Consider the following 17,536-nt stretch of genomic DNA (forward strand, 5'->3'; position numbering starts at 1 on the left):
GTTAGGTAGAGTGGGAATATCCATATAAGGATCACACCCCCTTAGGCGATGTGGGATGTCACAACGCTCTCTCTATCACATAAGTGAGAATATTTGTTCAGTTCAGACAGAACCGGATCCCCTCCAGATCCCAATAATCTGAGCCTAAGGATCAAATGATCCGGGCCATTGAAATTTGATTCAATGGTTGCAAACAGGAGATCATTCTAAAAGTTATAATAATTGTAGTAATTTGATTAAGTTTCAACGGCTTAGATCAAATGATTCTTGGGCTTAAATTATTGGGATCCGTAGAAGCAACATGCCAACTCTGTCTGCAACTTCATTTAAGAATTTAATTATTTGAACTGGTTTAGGACTTTGAGGCCTCAAATTCCTCCTAATGTGGGATTTGATGCCATTGTAGGGCGGCTAATTGGATGACTCAAAAAGGGGTGGAATAATAGAAGGGAAAGATATATACACGTAACCTACCGACCAAGGAACAATTGGTTGGTTTCTTGGTGAAGCACGTGCGGTGCGAAGTTGGTCGATTAATTATATTGTTAAACAGTCACAAATATTCAATTGTAATGCTGACCCTTTCAAAGGAAACTCCACTATATGAGGACCAAACAAAACCTATGATGCCATACCTATGTATTTCGTAAGCCTGCATGAGCATTATACCATATAAATATTAATAAGGAAATGGTTTTCAGTCATTTTCGCGTTACACACTTCTCTGTTTAATACTAACTATTTATTTCATTTTATTATTTAATTCGATGATCACAAATTAAGAAATTCGTGTTAAAAGTTAAAATGAGTGTACGAAAATTACTTTCCTATATATATATATGTGTGTGTGTGTGTGTGTAATAAATATAGGCATCCTAGTGTTAAATACAAGTTTTTTAAATAGGAAAAGAGCGTGAAGCGCTCAAAAAAAAAAAAAAATCAATTTATTCACTTGGTGGGCTTGTTATGCACATGTCAACAGATACCAGCATGCGCCGAAACAATCTGATAAGTAATTTTTGACCCGAAAAATTACAAAACCTACATGGCGCGCAGGCCGAGTAACTAATAAGCTAACTACGTCATTCGGTTGAATGCGGGGCGTGCCAACTCGTCAGCCGATCTCGGCCGAGGAGTAAAATTTGTTGATGTTTCGTTGCTGACTTCTTTATCTTACGATTGCGGTCGAGGAAGGAACAAATCTCAGCCTTTGGATTCTCGAGCCTAAAGACAAGGCTACTAGTTCTGCGAAGTTCACAAATCGTCGGCGCTGGATTCGGTCACAGTGATTATATTCGTGAGAGTATAAGCACGTCGAATTGACACCAGACTGTACGGACACAAGTATTCAAAGGTGATGTATGTCTTGATGGTGAATGTGGTTCGGTCGTCAGAATGCCGAACTTTGAAACTTATGAGTATCCAATCATAAAATCACTTGGCGCGCCGAATATCGTAACTCGTAACACCTTACTTCGCCGAGAAGGCTAATAAGATGACCTCTGCCAATAAGGATTCAGAAACCCTTCTCAACCGAGACTTGGATAGGTAAACAGTCGGCCTCGACGTAGTGCTGTTTATCCAAACTGAAGGTGTTCCTCGATCGGCTGATTCTACGGCAACAGTGCTGTTTATCCAAACTGAAGGTGTTCGCCAATTGCCTTCATAGTGTTGTTTATCCAAACTGAAGATGTGTTGGCGGGAAAAAAAAAAAAAAATCTCAAGATGTTTGAGAGGTTTTGCGCAGGGCAGTTATGTGTTGAATTGGAGGTCCTTTTCTGTTTTCTACGCATCTCGTATTTATAAGACTATCATCTTGATGGCCGTCATGTTTTAAAACTGTCGTCAATACCAACGCTTCCTCCTGCATAACAATCTCATGCAAGACAAAAGATTGTTATGCCTTATCACTTACCAGCATGACACCATCACATGCTAATTAATAGCATATACCCATTAATAGCACATATCTTTATGCTGATAAGCATCCTAATTTGAAATATGCCAATAACCTTTATGCACGGCTAACCAACTCCAAGCACACGTGGAGTTGATTCTCTGTTGATTACGCATCTTGGTATCCCATTTAAATGTATGCATTAATCTTCTCTGCCAATCAATATCCGTTTGCCAACCAACGTCGCACTATATTAAGACTCTTGATAAAATGCTCTAATGCTCCAATCCACCACGCGTCTAAACTCCAAGAATCCCAAATCAAATTGAACTGTATTGCTTGCTTTGGGGATATAATTTGCATCTCATCTATCTTGTACAAGATAATATCAAGATAACTCACAATTAAAAGATAATTATTAATATAAAAAGATCATAATATTACCCTTTAACAATAATAAAATTATCTTCACTTTTATCTGACGGTGTGGAGCTATGCTTAATCAACGGCCTTGATTGCATGAGCCGATGATGTAAATTTGAGTCCAAACAGTAATATAGAGAGAACTTGTCTAGTATTGTCAATGCAACATGTCGAAATACGCCTAGCATGCATTGCACCGAACATTTAATAGGCATAAAAGGGACCTGTAATAACATTCAAAAGGTCATCAGAAAACCTTCACATGTATATTTTTCGGACTCGGATGGTCCTGGGACCACCTTGGTCCCTACTTCCATCCACCCTAGGGTATAAGGAAGAACATATTATAAATAGTGTGCATATTTGGCCGTATGTATTGGCCGTATAGGAAGGGTTGAAAAGATACCATAATGTTGCTGCTGCTGCTCAACAAACATCCCATCCTGCCAATAAAAAAAGGGGGTATTTTTTCTTCGAAGTTTCACCCATGCAATGTACATACTCAAGTTCAATTCTAACCCCCACCAACTGTATTTATTTTATAGTTGCGTAGACTCGTAATTCCAATATTACAAGCAATTTTCTCCTCTGTCTCCAAACTTTCCTTTATATTCCCCCCACCCCCCTCCCCCTTTTCTGTAGTATGCACTGAGAAGATAGATTGGCACTGGCGGTGTAATATATTCTACTTTTAGAACGAGTCATCTTCTACGTACAATAAAACCTTCTATATATATATATATATATATATATATATATATATATATATATATATATATATTATATAGCTATAACATTGAGACCGAACCAATTTTATAACTATTACTTAATAGAGGCGTAATTAAAAAAAAATTTATATTCTTTTACTTAGCTATTCTTAATGAAAGTTGAATAAATACAAAGAATTACGTGTAGTGAAGGATGTTAATTTTCAAATTGTAACATTTGAAAAGTAGACACCTAATTATTCAAGAGAGACCTATTTCATGCAAAATGTTGTGTTTAAAAAATAACTCGAGAAATATGAAGTATTTGATAGATTGCTATGAGTCTGGTATGGTAAACAAAGGATTAGCTAGAGGATAAGTATTAAATTATGATCTATTTTATCAATGCGAAACATTTGTCACATGAAGAATATATGATTTTTCTACATGTTATATGCTTGTTTGGATTATAAACGAAAGACATGAGACTTTGTACCATAGGGAGGACTAACATTTGAAACCTTCCCTACACTCCCCCGATGTGATGTGAGCTCAGGTGCAACTGATTGCATACCATTTTTTATCTCTCTTATCACGTGACGATAGATAAATTGTATGCAAAGCGTTACACACATGTTTCTCCTCGGTGTGAAAGGGCTGTGGAGGAAGAAGTTCTCCCACGCATGTTTTAAGGGGTTGTTTGGTATTCAGTTTGAGACTCGATAGGATGTAAAATAAAAAACTAGCGTAAGTAGCTTATGGGGGAGTACAAATTATATTTGATTTATGTCAAAACACATAGACAAGAGTAAATTAAAAGCTGTGTTATTGATCTAGTTTAGACAACTATTTTCCTTTCAGGGTGCCTAATGTCCGAGAAAAACTGCGTTATTAATCTATCTTGTGCGCAACTACTCATCAGTCGATATCTTCGGTAGACCTCTTCTGAGGTAGCTGCATGCTCATGATGTCTTCTTTTTCGAGATGATACATCGATCCAGTACCTTGCTGCCCAGTTTCCGTTTTCTTACTTTCAGGTGTTGTTACGCGATTCCAGCCAAATACAATCCCACGCCAGAGAATCCTAATATTCCAAGAAAGACAATGCCCACAACTTTGAAGTGGTTGTGAAGAAGCAACTTGATAAATCTACTCATCAGGTAGTATACAATTATGCCCATCAGCAGAGAACCAATGATCCAAGTGAGGGCTGAAACCTGCGATTGGAGACATATAACATGGCTGATAAAAATGATTTTTCAAGCTATGGAGCATACAACAGTTTCAGATTGGCTTACTGTAATAATGTGAAATAACGAGTTTACGGGAAATTCATAAGTGCTTTATCTATGCAATGCTGAAGTATGCTAAGCAATCGACGCTCTAGAAAGCTTCTAGAAATAAAACTAAAGGACTTGCAATCAAATTTATAACAATTGACTAGCAACATATGTCCGTTGTAAATCTTACCGCAGTAGAGTTGGCATGTGTCCCCATCTTTGTCTTGCAACTTGTGAACTTGAGAAGTGGAATAAGAGAAAAAGGCAGCTCAAATGATAAAATCATCTATACACACAATGTCAGAATTAAGATTTGTGGTCAGTGACACGAGTGTTGTATTTTGACGAGGACATGAGCTACTGGACGCAGAAATTACCGAACATAAAACATTGGTTTTTCAACTTTAAATTATTAATTATATGCATTATCCAACTTGTTCTTGTACAGTCCACAAACGCAGCACGATATCAAGGTGAATGATGCAATTTGTTCCATAAATTTCTAAACAAGTAATAGACAAGGACAAATGACATGTCCAATAGGCCAAGATGGAAAAGCTTCAACTTCTTACTCATGTCACATTTTTCCTTCGATCCGTTCCACTTGTAACGTAGTGCAAATGGTTAAATGCCATACAGGTGTGGTGAGTCTGGTGGGCTTTCTTCTCCTTATAAAACCACATTAATTAGCCGCTGTTCTTGTTTTTTGCCTCCCCTTATAAAATTATCTCTTTCGCTCCCAACAACCCCAAAAAAGAAAATCTGTATCGTATCTCATCCGGACACAAAGCTAATAACCAAGATGCGTGCCGATAGCTCATCAGTTTCCGGCCACGACCAAACTATTTGTGTCACTGGAGCTGGAGGCTTCATTGCTTCTTGGATGGTGAAGCTATTGCTCGAAAGAGGCTACACTGTTAGAGGAACCTTGAGAAACCCACGTAGTTCAAATCATTAACATCTTCTAGGCTTGCATTCACAATTTCACAGATAATTCGACATGTTATGCTGTTACGTTGTTATCAGACCGAATTATAATTATTGGTTACTTAATTATGTTTGCACGTGCAGTTCTTGTTTCAAAATATTCAGTAGATATAATTCGGAATTTGACAGCGTAACATGCCATCCATGTTGCAAGACGTGTGCATCAGTCATTGTTCTTTGTGCGTTTATCCTTTATTTTTTGTGTGGTTTTCTTATTTTGGTTTTGGTTATAGATGACCCAAAGAATGCTCATTTGAGAGAGCTTGAAGGAGCTGCAGAAAGACTAACTTTGTGCGGAGCTGATCTCCTTGATTATGAGAGCCTCAAAGAAGCCATTAACGGCTGTGATGGAGTTTTTCACACAGCATCACCTATCACGGATGATCCAGTGAGTTTTCTTTTCCCTTGACTTTCTCTTCTGCTTTTCTGTTTTTCTGTTTTTCTGTGTATAATAACAAGTACAAGAATTGTCTGCTCTCTCATTTTCGATGCCCTTCCGTGTTTTTCTGTTTGTGTGGTCACGGTTAAGTCATATCAACATTTTATATTACTATTTATTTTTGTCTTATTATCTCTATAAAAAAAATAATATAAAATATTGACGTGGCTTAACTGTGATCACATAAAACAGGAGGGCATCGGAAGTGGGAGGGCAGACAATCCTTGTCCTAATAACAAGGTGTTGAACTTGGACAAGGATTGTCTGCCCTTCCAATTTCGCTGCCCTTCCGTGCCCTCCTGTTTGTATGGTCACGATTAAGCCACGTCAACATTTTATATTACTATTCATTTTTGTCTTATTATCTATATAAAAATAATAATATAAAATGTTAACGTAGTTTAACCGTGATCACACAAAATAGAAGGGCACGGAAGGACTGGCAATCCTTGTCTGTTGAACTTAGACGTAACCCACAAAAGAAAGAAATCACTGTACTTTTTACTAGAAATAGAAAAATTTGACCTATTTTATTTTCTTTAGAAATAATATATGATTATGCAATCCCAAAAATAGTACTATTCAATTCTAGCCTAATATGTATGTACAGGAACAAATGGTGGAGCCCGCGGTGAACGGAACCAAGAATGTGATTCACGTAGCGGCGGAAGCCAGGGTGAAACGGGTGGTTTTCACGTCGTCAATCGGTGCGGTGTACATGGACCCCGCCAGGGGTCCTGATGTGGTGGTTGATGAGTCTTGTTGGAGTGATCTTGAATTTTGCAAGAACACCAAGGTTAGCAGAGCCATAATTATATATAATTTATTTTCTCATTAACAAAATAAAAAATCACTTATTAATATGAAGTAGTTATGTTTATCTACCAATAAAATACTTATTATATATTAGATAGAACACAACAGAGAATCATTGAAAAAAAAAAAAAAAAAAAAAAGAAGAAGAAGAAGAAGAAACAAATACTCTATTTACTATTATTAGAATAACAATGATGCTATAAATAAAAAATGGTGACAAAATATATATAACGCATTAGTCATCATTTTGATGTAACTACAACCTATTTTTTTGTCTCTTGTCACCATTTTCTCATTGGTGACATCATTATCCAACAAAAGCTACCAAAATAAACCAAAATAATTACTAAATGTAATAGTTGTTACTCACTTTTTTTGTAGTGAATGAAAATATACATATGCGTTGTGATCAAAAGCTGGAGAAAAATCTACTAGTTAAAAATAATTTTTTTGGTCAATTGGGATGCATGAGTATAGACTTGGTTGAACATGCAAAATCAATATAAAAGAAACAATTTGGAAAGAAAAATCAATATAGAAAAAAACCCAACATATAATTTATATTACTTTTGATAATTTGACAATGAATTAACAAATAAAAATTAAATTGCAGAACTGGTACTGCTATGGGAAAGCAGTGGCAGAGCAGGCAGCATGGGTTGAGGCCAAAGAGAAAGGGGTGGACTTGGTGGTGGTGAATCCAGTGCTGGTGCTCGAACCACTTCTGCAATCAACTGTCAATGCTAGCACCATTCACATCCTCAAGTACCTGACGGGCTCAACCCAGACATATGCCAATTCAGTTCAAGGCTACGTGCATGTTAGGGACGTCGCATTGGCTCACATTCTGGTCTATGAGACACCCTCTGCCTCTGGTAGATATATTTGTGTTGAGAGTGTGCTCCACCGTGGCGACGTGGTGGAAATCCTGGCCAAATTCTTCCCGAAATACCCTATTCCCAACAAGTAAGTGCAACATCATTATCCTTGTCAATTTTGGCACAAACCCTTTTACTGAGTAGTTGAGTATCCATAGTAAATTTTCTTGTTTTCACCACTGATATTAATGTTGTTATTAGGTTAGTTTTGTGACTTTTGTTTCTTATAAAGATAAAGATGTGGTTAGATTTTGGTAAAATGGAATGTTAATTACAGTCGTTCATGCATGCGTAGACAATTTCAAAACATTGATTTTTTTGTTTATGCATGCGTAGATGACTCTTAAGTCTTAAGTCATTGATCTAATGTAGGACGGGTGGACGTCCATAGAATTGGCCATGCAAGATCACAAATGTTTAGGCTTTATTTTCTGAGCATACTACAAATAGACATTCAACTTCAGAATTTTAGGGTTTTTAATTGTTAGTAAGACTTGTTGGGCTACTCTTATTTATATGTGTGTGTATATATATATATATATATATATATATATATATATATATATATATATATATATATAATCCAACGCATGTCGATATGAATATTTCTCCATTTCTAAATTTAAAATCTTAGGATTTATTTTATGATTCGACACCTGATTATGGAAGACGTGTAAGCTTTTGATTGCATGAGCTTTGTTGCGGTGTGGGCAGTTGTAGTTGTACCAGCTTTGACATGTCTACACAAAACAAAAGGCTCCACAAATTGAAAATTGAGCACCAAAAAAGTTGAAATAGTGATGTATAAATATACTTGTGGAGCTCATGAGTCCTTGCCTACCTCACCCTGACATTATCTTTAGTATTTATTATCCTTTGCAATATGTCGCTCTCCTTACCAACCAATATGTCCTTTGCAATATGTCGCTCTCTTTACATTATCTTTAGTGTTTATTATAGCTGCGGAATATTTGTAATTTGTACTTGTCATAAAAACTCCCCTTGACCAAAAAAAAAAAAAAAAAATTATCCCCTTTGATGGGCCACCATGCAAGTTCAATGATTTAGTGCTCTGAATGATCTTAGGAATATATACGATGCCAATATTTCACCATTACTAGGTCCCACTTCAGGAAATGAGGTCAACAAAAGTGGGTCAACAAAAATTCAGGAAATAATGTTGTCTTCTGCATGAAGACTAATTGGTGTTCTTAAACTATATTTCGGCGTTCAAAAAAAAAAAAAAAAAAAAAAAAACTATATTTCAATAAAAAGAAATAAATATTTGCTAATAATTGGTTTACTTCTTTTGTATATTTTGTTGAGCATATCTAAAACAGTGATTAGTGTCGTACTAATTGATAGCTTCTTCTGATATGTATTTGCATTTCGTTAGTTTACTTGGTGTTTTTGATTTTGTGTGATTAAATTAATATGTCAAATATATACTTTGCAGGTGTAAAGATAATGGAAAACCCAGAGCAGAACCATACAAGTTCACTAACCAGAAGCTACGAGACTTAGACCTGATTTGGTACTGAGGTGATTCTGAAAAAAGCTGCTATAAAAAAAAGCTGGGAGCTGTTTTTGTGTTTGGTAAACACTCAGCTTCAGCTTTTTTTCACAGTTTTGGATGAAAAAAAGCCAAAAACAAGAAGCTGCAAAACCTAGCTTTGAAAAACCAGCTTTTTTTCACATCTGTTTTACATAAAAGTTTACCAAACACTCTAATACTGTTTTTCTTTTCAAAAGCACTTTTACAAAAAAGTTTACCAAACACTCTGCTGCTTTATTTCACAGCTGCTTATTCTCACAGCACAGCAGAAGCAGCTTTTTTTCAAAGCACAGCAATACCAAACCAGCCCTTAGGGTTAGAGTTCACCCCAGTCAAACATACCCTGTATGAAACTGTCAAGAGCTTGCAGGAGAAGGGCCACCTTCCAGTCCCTACAAAACAAGAACAAGATTCCATTAAAATTCAATCTTAAACTTATAATTATATAAAAAGAAAAGAAGCATGAATATGTTCAAGTCCTTACTTGTTTGTTTGTTAAATACTTATCTTATTTTGGTCCCTATAATAAAGCTGCAATGGTATTTTTAATACTAGCTTCTAGGAAGGGCACGGTTTTCAGGAAAGATGTTGTTTGCAGTCCCATTTCTGAATTCTGAGAACCAAAGAAATTTTTGTAATGAAGTCAATAACTCTTAAGCCAAAGTATCTTTTATCTTTGGAAACGGTTAATTTTCTGACTTCTGTTCGTAATTTCCAACTAATTCTAGATTTGCATGGTATAAGTTGAGGAAAACATCCCCATGATAAGGAAAGATTTTTAGTGTATCAGGAACATACCTTCATATATCAAGTGTTATTATACACGTAGATAAATACTTGAAAAAATAATAATTTCTCACTTATTTTATAACACTTGAGTACCGAGTCGTATTCACAGTACACTGCAAAATCTCTTCATATAAGCAAATGGATAAAAAGAAATTTAAAAGGAAAGCAAATCCTATTGTGGAAAATTGTTTTAACAGTTTGGAATTTTCAATGTACTATTAATACGAAGGTGTGATCTTTTATCTCAAAATACTTCAATACAATTTAGGAATTTACCACTTAATATGTAATATTATAGAACGACAATTACTTTTTCTGACGTGCGACAATTGTATTTGATTCACAATTCCTAACAACGTTCTCTCTATCACATAAGTGAGAATATTTGTTCAGTTTAGACGGAATCGGATCCCCTCCGGATCCCAATAATTTGAGCCTAAGGATCAAATGATCTGGACCGTTGAAATTTGATTCAACGGTTACAAACAGGGAGTCTCTCTAAAGTTATAATAATTGTAACAGTTTGATTAAATTTCAATGGCCTAGATCAAATGATTATTGAGCTCAAATTATTGGAATCCGATGAGGCAACGTGCCAACTCTAACTACAACTTCATTTAAGAGTTTAATTATTTGAACTGGTTTAGGACTTTGAGGCCTCAAATTCCTCCTAATATGGAATTGGATGCCATTGTAGGGCGGCTAATTGGATGACTCAAAAAGGGGTGGAATGATAGAAGGGAAAGATATATACAAGGAACCTGCCGACCAAGGAACAATTGGTTGGTTACTTGGCGAAGCACGTGCGGCGCGAATTAAGTTGGTCGATTATGTTGTTAAACAGTCACAAATATTCAATTGTAATGCTGACCCTTTCAAAGGAAACTCCACTATATGAGGACCAAACAAAACCCATGATGCCATGCGTACGTATTTCGTAAGCCTGCATGAGCATTATACCATATAAATATTAATATGGAAAGAGTTTTCAGTCACTTTTGCGTTACACACTTCTCTGGTTAATACTAACTCTTTATTTCATTTTATTATTTAATTCGATGATCAAAAATTCAGAAAGTTGTGTTAAAAGTTAAAATAAGTATATGAAAATTACTTTCCTATATATATATATATATGTATATATGTATGTGTGTGTGTGTGTGTGTGTGTGTGTGTGTGTGTGTGTGTAATAAATATAGGTAAAGGCAGTGACAAATCCAAGATTTAAACCTTGGGGATCCTAGTGTTAAATACAAGTTTTTTAGATAGGAAAAGAGAGTGAAGCACTCCCAATAAAAAATAAAAAATAAAAATCAATTTATTCACTTGGTGGACTTGTTATGCATATGTCAACAAATATCGGCATGCATCGAAGCAATCTGATGAGTAATATAGAGAGAACTTGTCGAGTATTGTCAACGCAACATGTCAAAATATGCCTAGCATGCATTGCACTGAACATTTAATAGGCACAAATGAACCCGTAATAAGGTTCGGAAGGTCATCGGAAAACCTTCACATGTATATTTTTCAAACTCGGATGGTCCTGGGACCACTTTGGTCCCTACTTCCATCCACCCCAGGGTATAGGGAAGAACATATTATAAATAGTGTGCATATTTGACCGTATGTATTGGCCATATAGGAAGGGTTGAAAAGGTACCATAATGTCGCTGCTGTTAAACAAACATCCCATACTGCCATTAAAAAAGGGGGTATTTTTTCTTCGAAGTTTCACCCATGTAATGTACGTACTCAAGTTCAATTCTAACCCCCACCAACTGTATTTAATTTTATAGTTGCGTAGACTCGTAAGTCCAATCTCCAATATTACAAGCAATTTTCTCCTCCGTCTCTAGACTTTCCTTTATATTTTCCCCCCTTTTCTGCAGTATGCATTGTGATGAAGAAAAGTTAGCCATTTATGCCGAATGGAAAGCTTTTGTAGAACAATACCAATTTGAAATATCTTTCTTTGATTTCATCGAAAACCATTATGAAACCAAAAACAAACTTACGGTTGTTACCAAAGAGAATTGGGTTAAGGAAGACAAAACTTTGGTCTCTTCCAATCATCCTCCCAAAGAAACTATTTTAATTTCCACTGGCAATACCAATATTTCAGCAACTCCTTTCAAAATTCCAAAAGAAGATGCAGGTTTTAAATCTGTCATTGAACAGAACAATTTTACAAACCAGAGTCTTCATACTATTGGAAAACAGTTAGACAAAATTGAAACCAAAATTGACAAATTGTCTCAGCCAAAATCTTTTCAAAAAGAAAAACCATTAGTGAAATTCACTGATACTTCTTCAAGTTCTACTTCTTTAAAGTCTATGACTACTATGCAAAAAATAGATCAAATGCTCAATGAGCTCAAAAAAGAGAAAGTTGTTAATGTTTTGCAAAATCATGATGTTTCTGTCGAAGAAGAAAAAACATCTATTTCAGACTCTTCTCAGGACACAGAAACTGATAGCTTTATTCAAAAAATTGCAAATGCTTTTCAAAACATTGATCTTCACTCAACTTTTGATCTTAAGCGTATTCGCACTCATCCAGTCAATCCCACTTCTCTTACCAAAAACTGGTATCCTAGACCAACACCCCCAGATCTTCAATTTGAAGAAATAAACATCCAAAATCAATTTTCAGTCTCTGCTGACAAACTCTATGAATGGAATGTAGATGGATTGACAGAACAGGAACTCATCAACAAACTCCAACACATGTCTATGGTTGCTAATAGCTACATTTCTAATCACAGTTTTACACAAACACAAATCGTTGACCTCTTAGTCACTGGTTTCACGGGAATGCTTCATTCCTGGTGGGAGAAGCACTTAACTTCTCAATCCAGAGACGAGATACGCCATGCGGTTAAGAAAGATGAGGAAGGGCTTCCCATCTTTGACGAAACAATAGGACAAGGAATACCTGACAGAGTAAACACATTACTCTACACAATCATAGAACACTTCATAGGAACACCTAGCAACGTCACTACTCGAATCCACGACCAACTGAGTAATTTAAGGTGTCCAACCTTAAGTGAATTCAGATGGTATAAAGATGTTTTTCTATCCAGAGTTATGCTTTGCGAAGATAGTAATCAATCGTTTTGGAAAGAAAAGTTTATCAATGGTTTACCAAATCTTTTTGCTCACAAAATTCGAAATGTTTTAGTAAACGAAGAAGGTGTCATACCTTATCATACCCTTACTTATGGGAACATAGTTAATGTTATCCAGAAGGAAGGATTGAAAATGTGTATTGACATGAAGATTTCAAAACAAGTCAACAAAGACAAATCTATTGCCAAATATGAACTTGGAACGTTTTGTGAACAATATGGTTTACCTCCCATAGCCCCTTCGCACAAGAAAAAGAAAGCTCAGCACACGAGCAAGTTTTCCAAACCCCATTCCAAGTTTTACAAAAACAAAAGGTCTTCCACCAAACCTTTTCAAGCCAACAAATTTTATGAAAAACCTTTTCGAAACCCCAAAAAGAAAAGTTTTCAAAAAACTGACAAAAATTTTCAAAATAAAAAAGGAAAATGCTACAAGTGTGGCAAATTTGGTCATTTTGCAAATGAATGTAAGGTTAAGAAAGCGATTAATCAGCTGAAAATCTCTGATGAAGAGAAAGTACAGCTTATCCAGGTTTTAGAACTCAGAAACACCGACTCTAGTCAATCAGCTAAGGATTTGGAATTATCCTCTTCTGACCATAGCAATTCTAGTGAAGTTTCTTCACCAAACATTAAGTTTGGATGCACAGACACCTGTTGTAACAAAATTTCAGTGCTTAATAAGCAAGAAGAACAAGAAGAGTTTTTAATGGAATTAATAAGTAAAGTTGATGATCCCGATTTGAAATCTTTTTATTTAAAAAAACTCAAAAATTTGATTTATCTTCAAGAACCCGGCACTAGCCAAACTCCACCCCAAAAGATTTCTCTCAGTACCACTTTGGAAAGGTTCAATAAATCTAAAAAGGAAATCACCATTAAAGATTTGCAAAAAGAAGTCAATCAGATCAAATCGGAAATTAGGTTTCTCAAGTCCGAAAACACGAAAATTCGTTCACAGCCCAGTAGAATCCGTACTCAAACTCTTGTGGAAGAACAAGATAGTTCTTCTTCAGGACACGATTCTGATGCTCAATCGAGCAAAGCTTCTTCAAAAGATTTAGTTTTAAGTCTTTTAGATAAGATAAGAATTAGAAAATGGTATTCTAAAATCAAGATAATAATCGAAGATTTTCATTTAGAAACTATAACATTAATTGATTCGGGTGCAGACTTGAATTGCATTCAAGAAGGGTTAATTCCTACTAGGTATTATCACAAGTCTACTGAAATACTTAGTGCTGCAAATCAATCCCCGATGAAGTTAAAATACGAAATTCCCAAAGCCCATGTTTGTCAACAAAATGTTTGTTTTAAAACTCCATTTGTTTTAATCAAAAATATTTCTGATCCAGTTATATTGGGACTCCCTTTTATTACTTTGATTTATCCTTTTAAAGTTCATCATAATTGTATTACAACCAAGGATTTTGGCCAAAAAATTACTTTTGAATTTTGCATGGAAACAGATCTCGAAAAATTAAAACAACTCCAAAAAGACAGTGTTTCCAAAACCTTCAACCAGATCAACGCAAAATCTCAACAGATTAATTTCTTACAAGAAGAAATTAAACACAAAAGAGTTGAAGAACAACTAACAAATAAGTCTTTGTTAGAATCTATTAGCCAGTTTTCTAATAAACTTGCTAAGGAAATCTGTTCAGATCTCCCCAATGTTTTTTGGCATCGAAAACAACATATTGTTAAACTCCCTTATATTAAAGGTTTTATTGAGTTACAAATTCCCACAAAAGCACAACCTATTCAGATGAATCAGGAAGTTTTAGAGTTTTGTAAAACAGAAATCAACCAGCTTTTACAAAAGGGAATTATCCGAAAAAGTAAATCTCCATAGTCTTGCCCTGCTTTTTATGTTAAAAAAAAATGCTGAATTGGAACGAGGTGTTCCAAGATTAGTTATTAACTATAAACCTTTGAATGATGTTTTGGAATGGATTCGATATCCAATCCCCAACAAAAGAGATTTGATAAAGAGAGTTTCTCAAGCAACTTTTTTTTCTAAATTTGATATGAAATCAGGTTTTTGGCAGATTCAAATTCATGAATCTGATAAATACAAAACTGCTTTTGTAACTCCTTTCGGACACTATGAATGGAATGTAATGCCTTTCGGCTTGAAAAATGCACCAAGTGAATTTCAAAACATTATGAATGAGATTTTTAATCAATATAGTCATTTTTCAATTGTTTACATTGATGATGTGTTAATTTTTTCAAAATCAATAGATGAACATTGGAAGCATTTGCATTCATTTGCTAGAATCATTAAGAACAATGGGTTAGTTGTCTCAGCTACCAAAATTAAGTTGTTCCAAACCAAGGTTAGATTTTTAGGTTATCATATCTATAGATCTACCATTCAACCAATAGATTGAGTCATCCAATTTGCTGATAAATTCCTAGATCAAATTATTGATAAAACCCAACTTCAGCGATTTCTTGGATCTCTCAACTATGTTTCTGAATTTTATCCTCATCTTTGTCAACAATGCAAACCTTTGTTTGATCGTCTTAAGGAATCCTCCATCATGGTCTCAAAATCATACTTCAATTGTAAAACAGATCAAAAATCATGTCAAGACATTGCCTTGCCTTGGCATTCCAACTCCCGACTCATTCAAAATAGTCGAAACCGATGCATTCGATATCAGTTATGGAGGTATCCTCAAGCAGAAAACTTCTTCCGAAGCTCCTGAACAAATTGTTCGTTTCCATTCAGGAGTTTGGAATCCGGCTCAACATAATTACAGTACTATTAAAAAAGAGATATTATCTATTGTATTATGCATTAGCAAATTTCAAGATGATTTATTAAATCAAAAATTTTTAGTTCGAGTTGATTGCAAATCTGCAAAACATGTTTTACAAAAAGATGTTCAAAACATTGCATCAAAACAGATTTTTGCACGCTGGCAAGCCATATTAAGTATTTTTGATTTTGAAATTGAATACATTAAAGACAGCCAAAATTGCATCCCAGATTTTCTAACAAGAGAATTTTTGTAGGGGAAGAATGGGTACTAATCAACAACGAAGGCTTCCAACCACTCTTACCCAAACCCCAGCACCAGTAAAACAGAAATCTATTCCTGATTCCTCATCGGCCTTAGTCATCACAAACAGATTCACTCCCCTAGGATCAACTATAGGAAATATCCGCCCAAACTACCAAACAACATTAGCTACCCCATATGATCCTTACTCATCAATTCGATCTCCATCCCCTTCAGTTCCAAAAACACCTAGTTATGCTAAATCATCACCCTATGTCCAGATTCCCAATCCTGAAAAGCTTTTTAGCATCCCTCTTCACATTGATAAAAACCAACCCCCAGCACGCATTGCCAAACTTCTCATTCCTCCAAATTTCCACTTTCTCCCAACATAATCCTACAAAAGCCTCAAATATTACCAGGCCATTCTCTCTGAGACCGAAAGTATTGCTATTAAGCCCATTTACAACACCACTCACCAGAACAAAATATTGTACCATTCCCTTCATATTGGAAAATTTCTCACTGAGCAAGAATGGGGAATTCCCCTTTACCACACCAAACCACTTCATACCCAACATGTTCTCATCCCGAACAACCATTATAATTATTATGACTATATCCAGGCTTGGACTAATATTTTTCTCCATCAAACAGATGATTTTAGTCACTCATGGTTTGTAACCTTTGAAAAAAGTTTCAAGTTAAGATTTCCAGCTTGGTTTCCAGATTGGTGGGCTACTCATGGCCCAAATATCTCTCTTATCCCAGATGACCTTCGTCAGATATTAAGCAATAGCTTCAAGAACAGTTTTGATCGTAGTCGCTTCAACAGCAGGGTTTCCCTCTTTTCTTTGTTCATGGCCAAGCACAAGGTCCCGTGGATATTAAAATGGAACTTCGAAGCAGACAATGGTGGAATTTACAGAACCGGATGGGTGAAATGGTGGGACAAATTCAACCACCAAAAGATCATTGATTTAGTTACTTCAGAGTTTCCCCATAGTCCAACTCCATCAATTCCTGCACCTTCTTCACAGGCTTTGCCAGATGCCCAGCAATTTCCTGAATTACCAAAAGCTCAGGAACCAGTTCAGTCTCTATCGGACATTAGTCCATCGTCCTCTCTCAAAGGAAAATCCAAGACTTCTAGGTCAACCAGTTTGAAGAAAGAAAAATCTTCAAAGACTTCATAACTCCTAGATTTGGCCCAACAGCTTATGGCAGAAGCAGCAATGCTGCAGAAAAAAAGAAGTTCATATTCAGATGCTTCGTCTCAGCTTCCCGCCAAATGGGTAGATATCCCAGAACCAGATGCCCAAAATCCATTTGATTTTTGAATTTCCGTAGCGCATTATTTGCCCATGTGATCGTGTCCAGAACAACATCATCAGCAGTAGCTGTCATCATTTCAATCTTCAGACAAGTCACTATTCTCCAACAGTGAAAAACAAACAAATCACTATTCATTCAGCTTTTGTAAAAGAAACAGCGTGATTCCACAGTAAAAATCCATAATTTGCCAGCTTTCCCAGCCTTTAGCATGTGCAAGCGGGATTCCCGGATCTAGGTTCCCAGCCTCAATCATTCTCTCAGCAGCTTAAAAGAAGAGCTCGT

General features: G+C 35.7%; 1 protein-coding gene across 1 annotated transcript; it reads left to right on the forward strand.

Annotated features, from left to right (window-relative positions):
* Positions 1-4,981: 4,981 nt before the first annotated feature.
* LOC137709347 (cinnamoyl-CoA reductase 1) lies at positions 4,982-7,519 on the forward strand. Its single transcript, XM_088688665.1, has 4 exons — positions 4,982-5,248; positions 5,528-5,682; positions 6,344-6,529; positions 7,163-7,519. The coding sequence occupies exons 1-4, from the start codon at positions 5,110-5,112 to the stop codon at positions 7,517-7,519; spliced, it is 837 nt and encodes a 278-aa protein (XP_088544791.1). The 5' UTR covers positions 4,982-5,109.
* The last annotated feature ends 10,017 nt before the right edge of the window (positions 7,520-17,536 follow it).

Source organism: Pyrus communis, chromosome 17 (assembly GCF_041283825.1).
Source record: "Pyrus communis isolate YQ-2024b chromosome 17, ASM4128382v1, whole genome shotgun sequence".
In the NCBI taxonomy this organism is placed as follows: domain Eukaryota; kingdom Viridiplantae; phylum Streptophyta; class Magnoliopsida; order Rosales; family Rosaceae; genus Pyrus; species Pyrus communis.

Coding starts and splice junctions, on each gene's coding strand:
- LOC137709347 (XM_088688665.1), top strand. CDS start 5,110: ATGCGTGCCGATAGCTCATCAGTTTCCGGCCACGACCAAACTATTTGT. Junction 5,249..5,527: donor AGGAACCTTGAGAAACCCAC/GTAGTTCAAATC, acceptor TTTTGGTTATAG/ATGACCCAAAGAATGCTCAT. Junction 6,530..7,162: donor AATTTTGCAAGAACACCAAG/GTTAGCAGAGCC, acceptor ATTAAATTGCAG/AACTGGTACTGCTATGGGAA.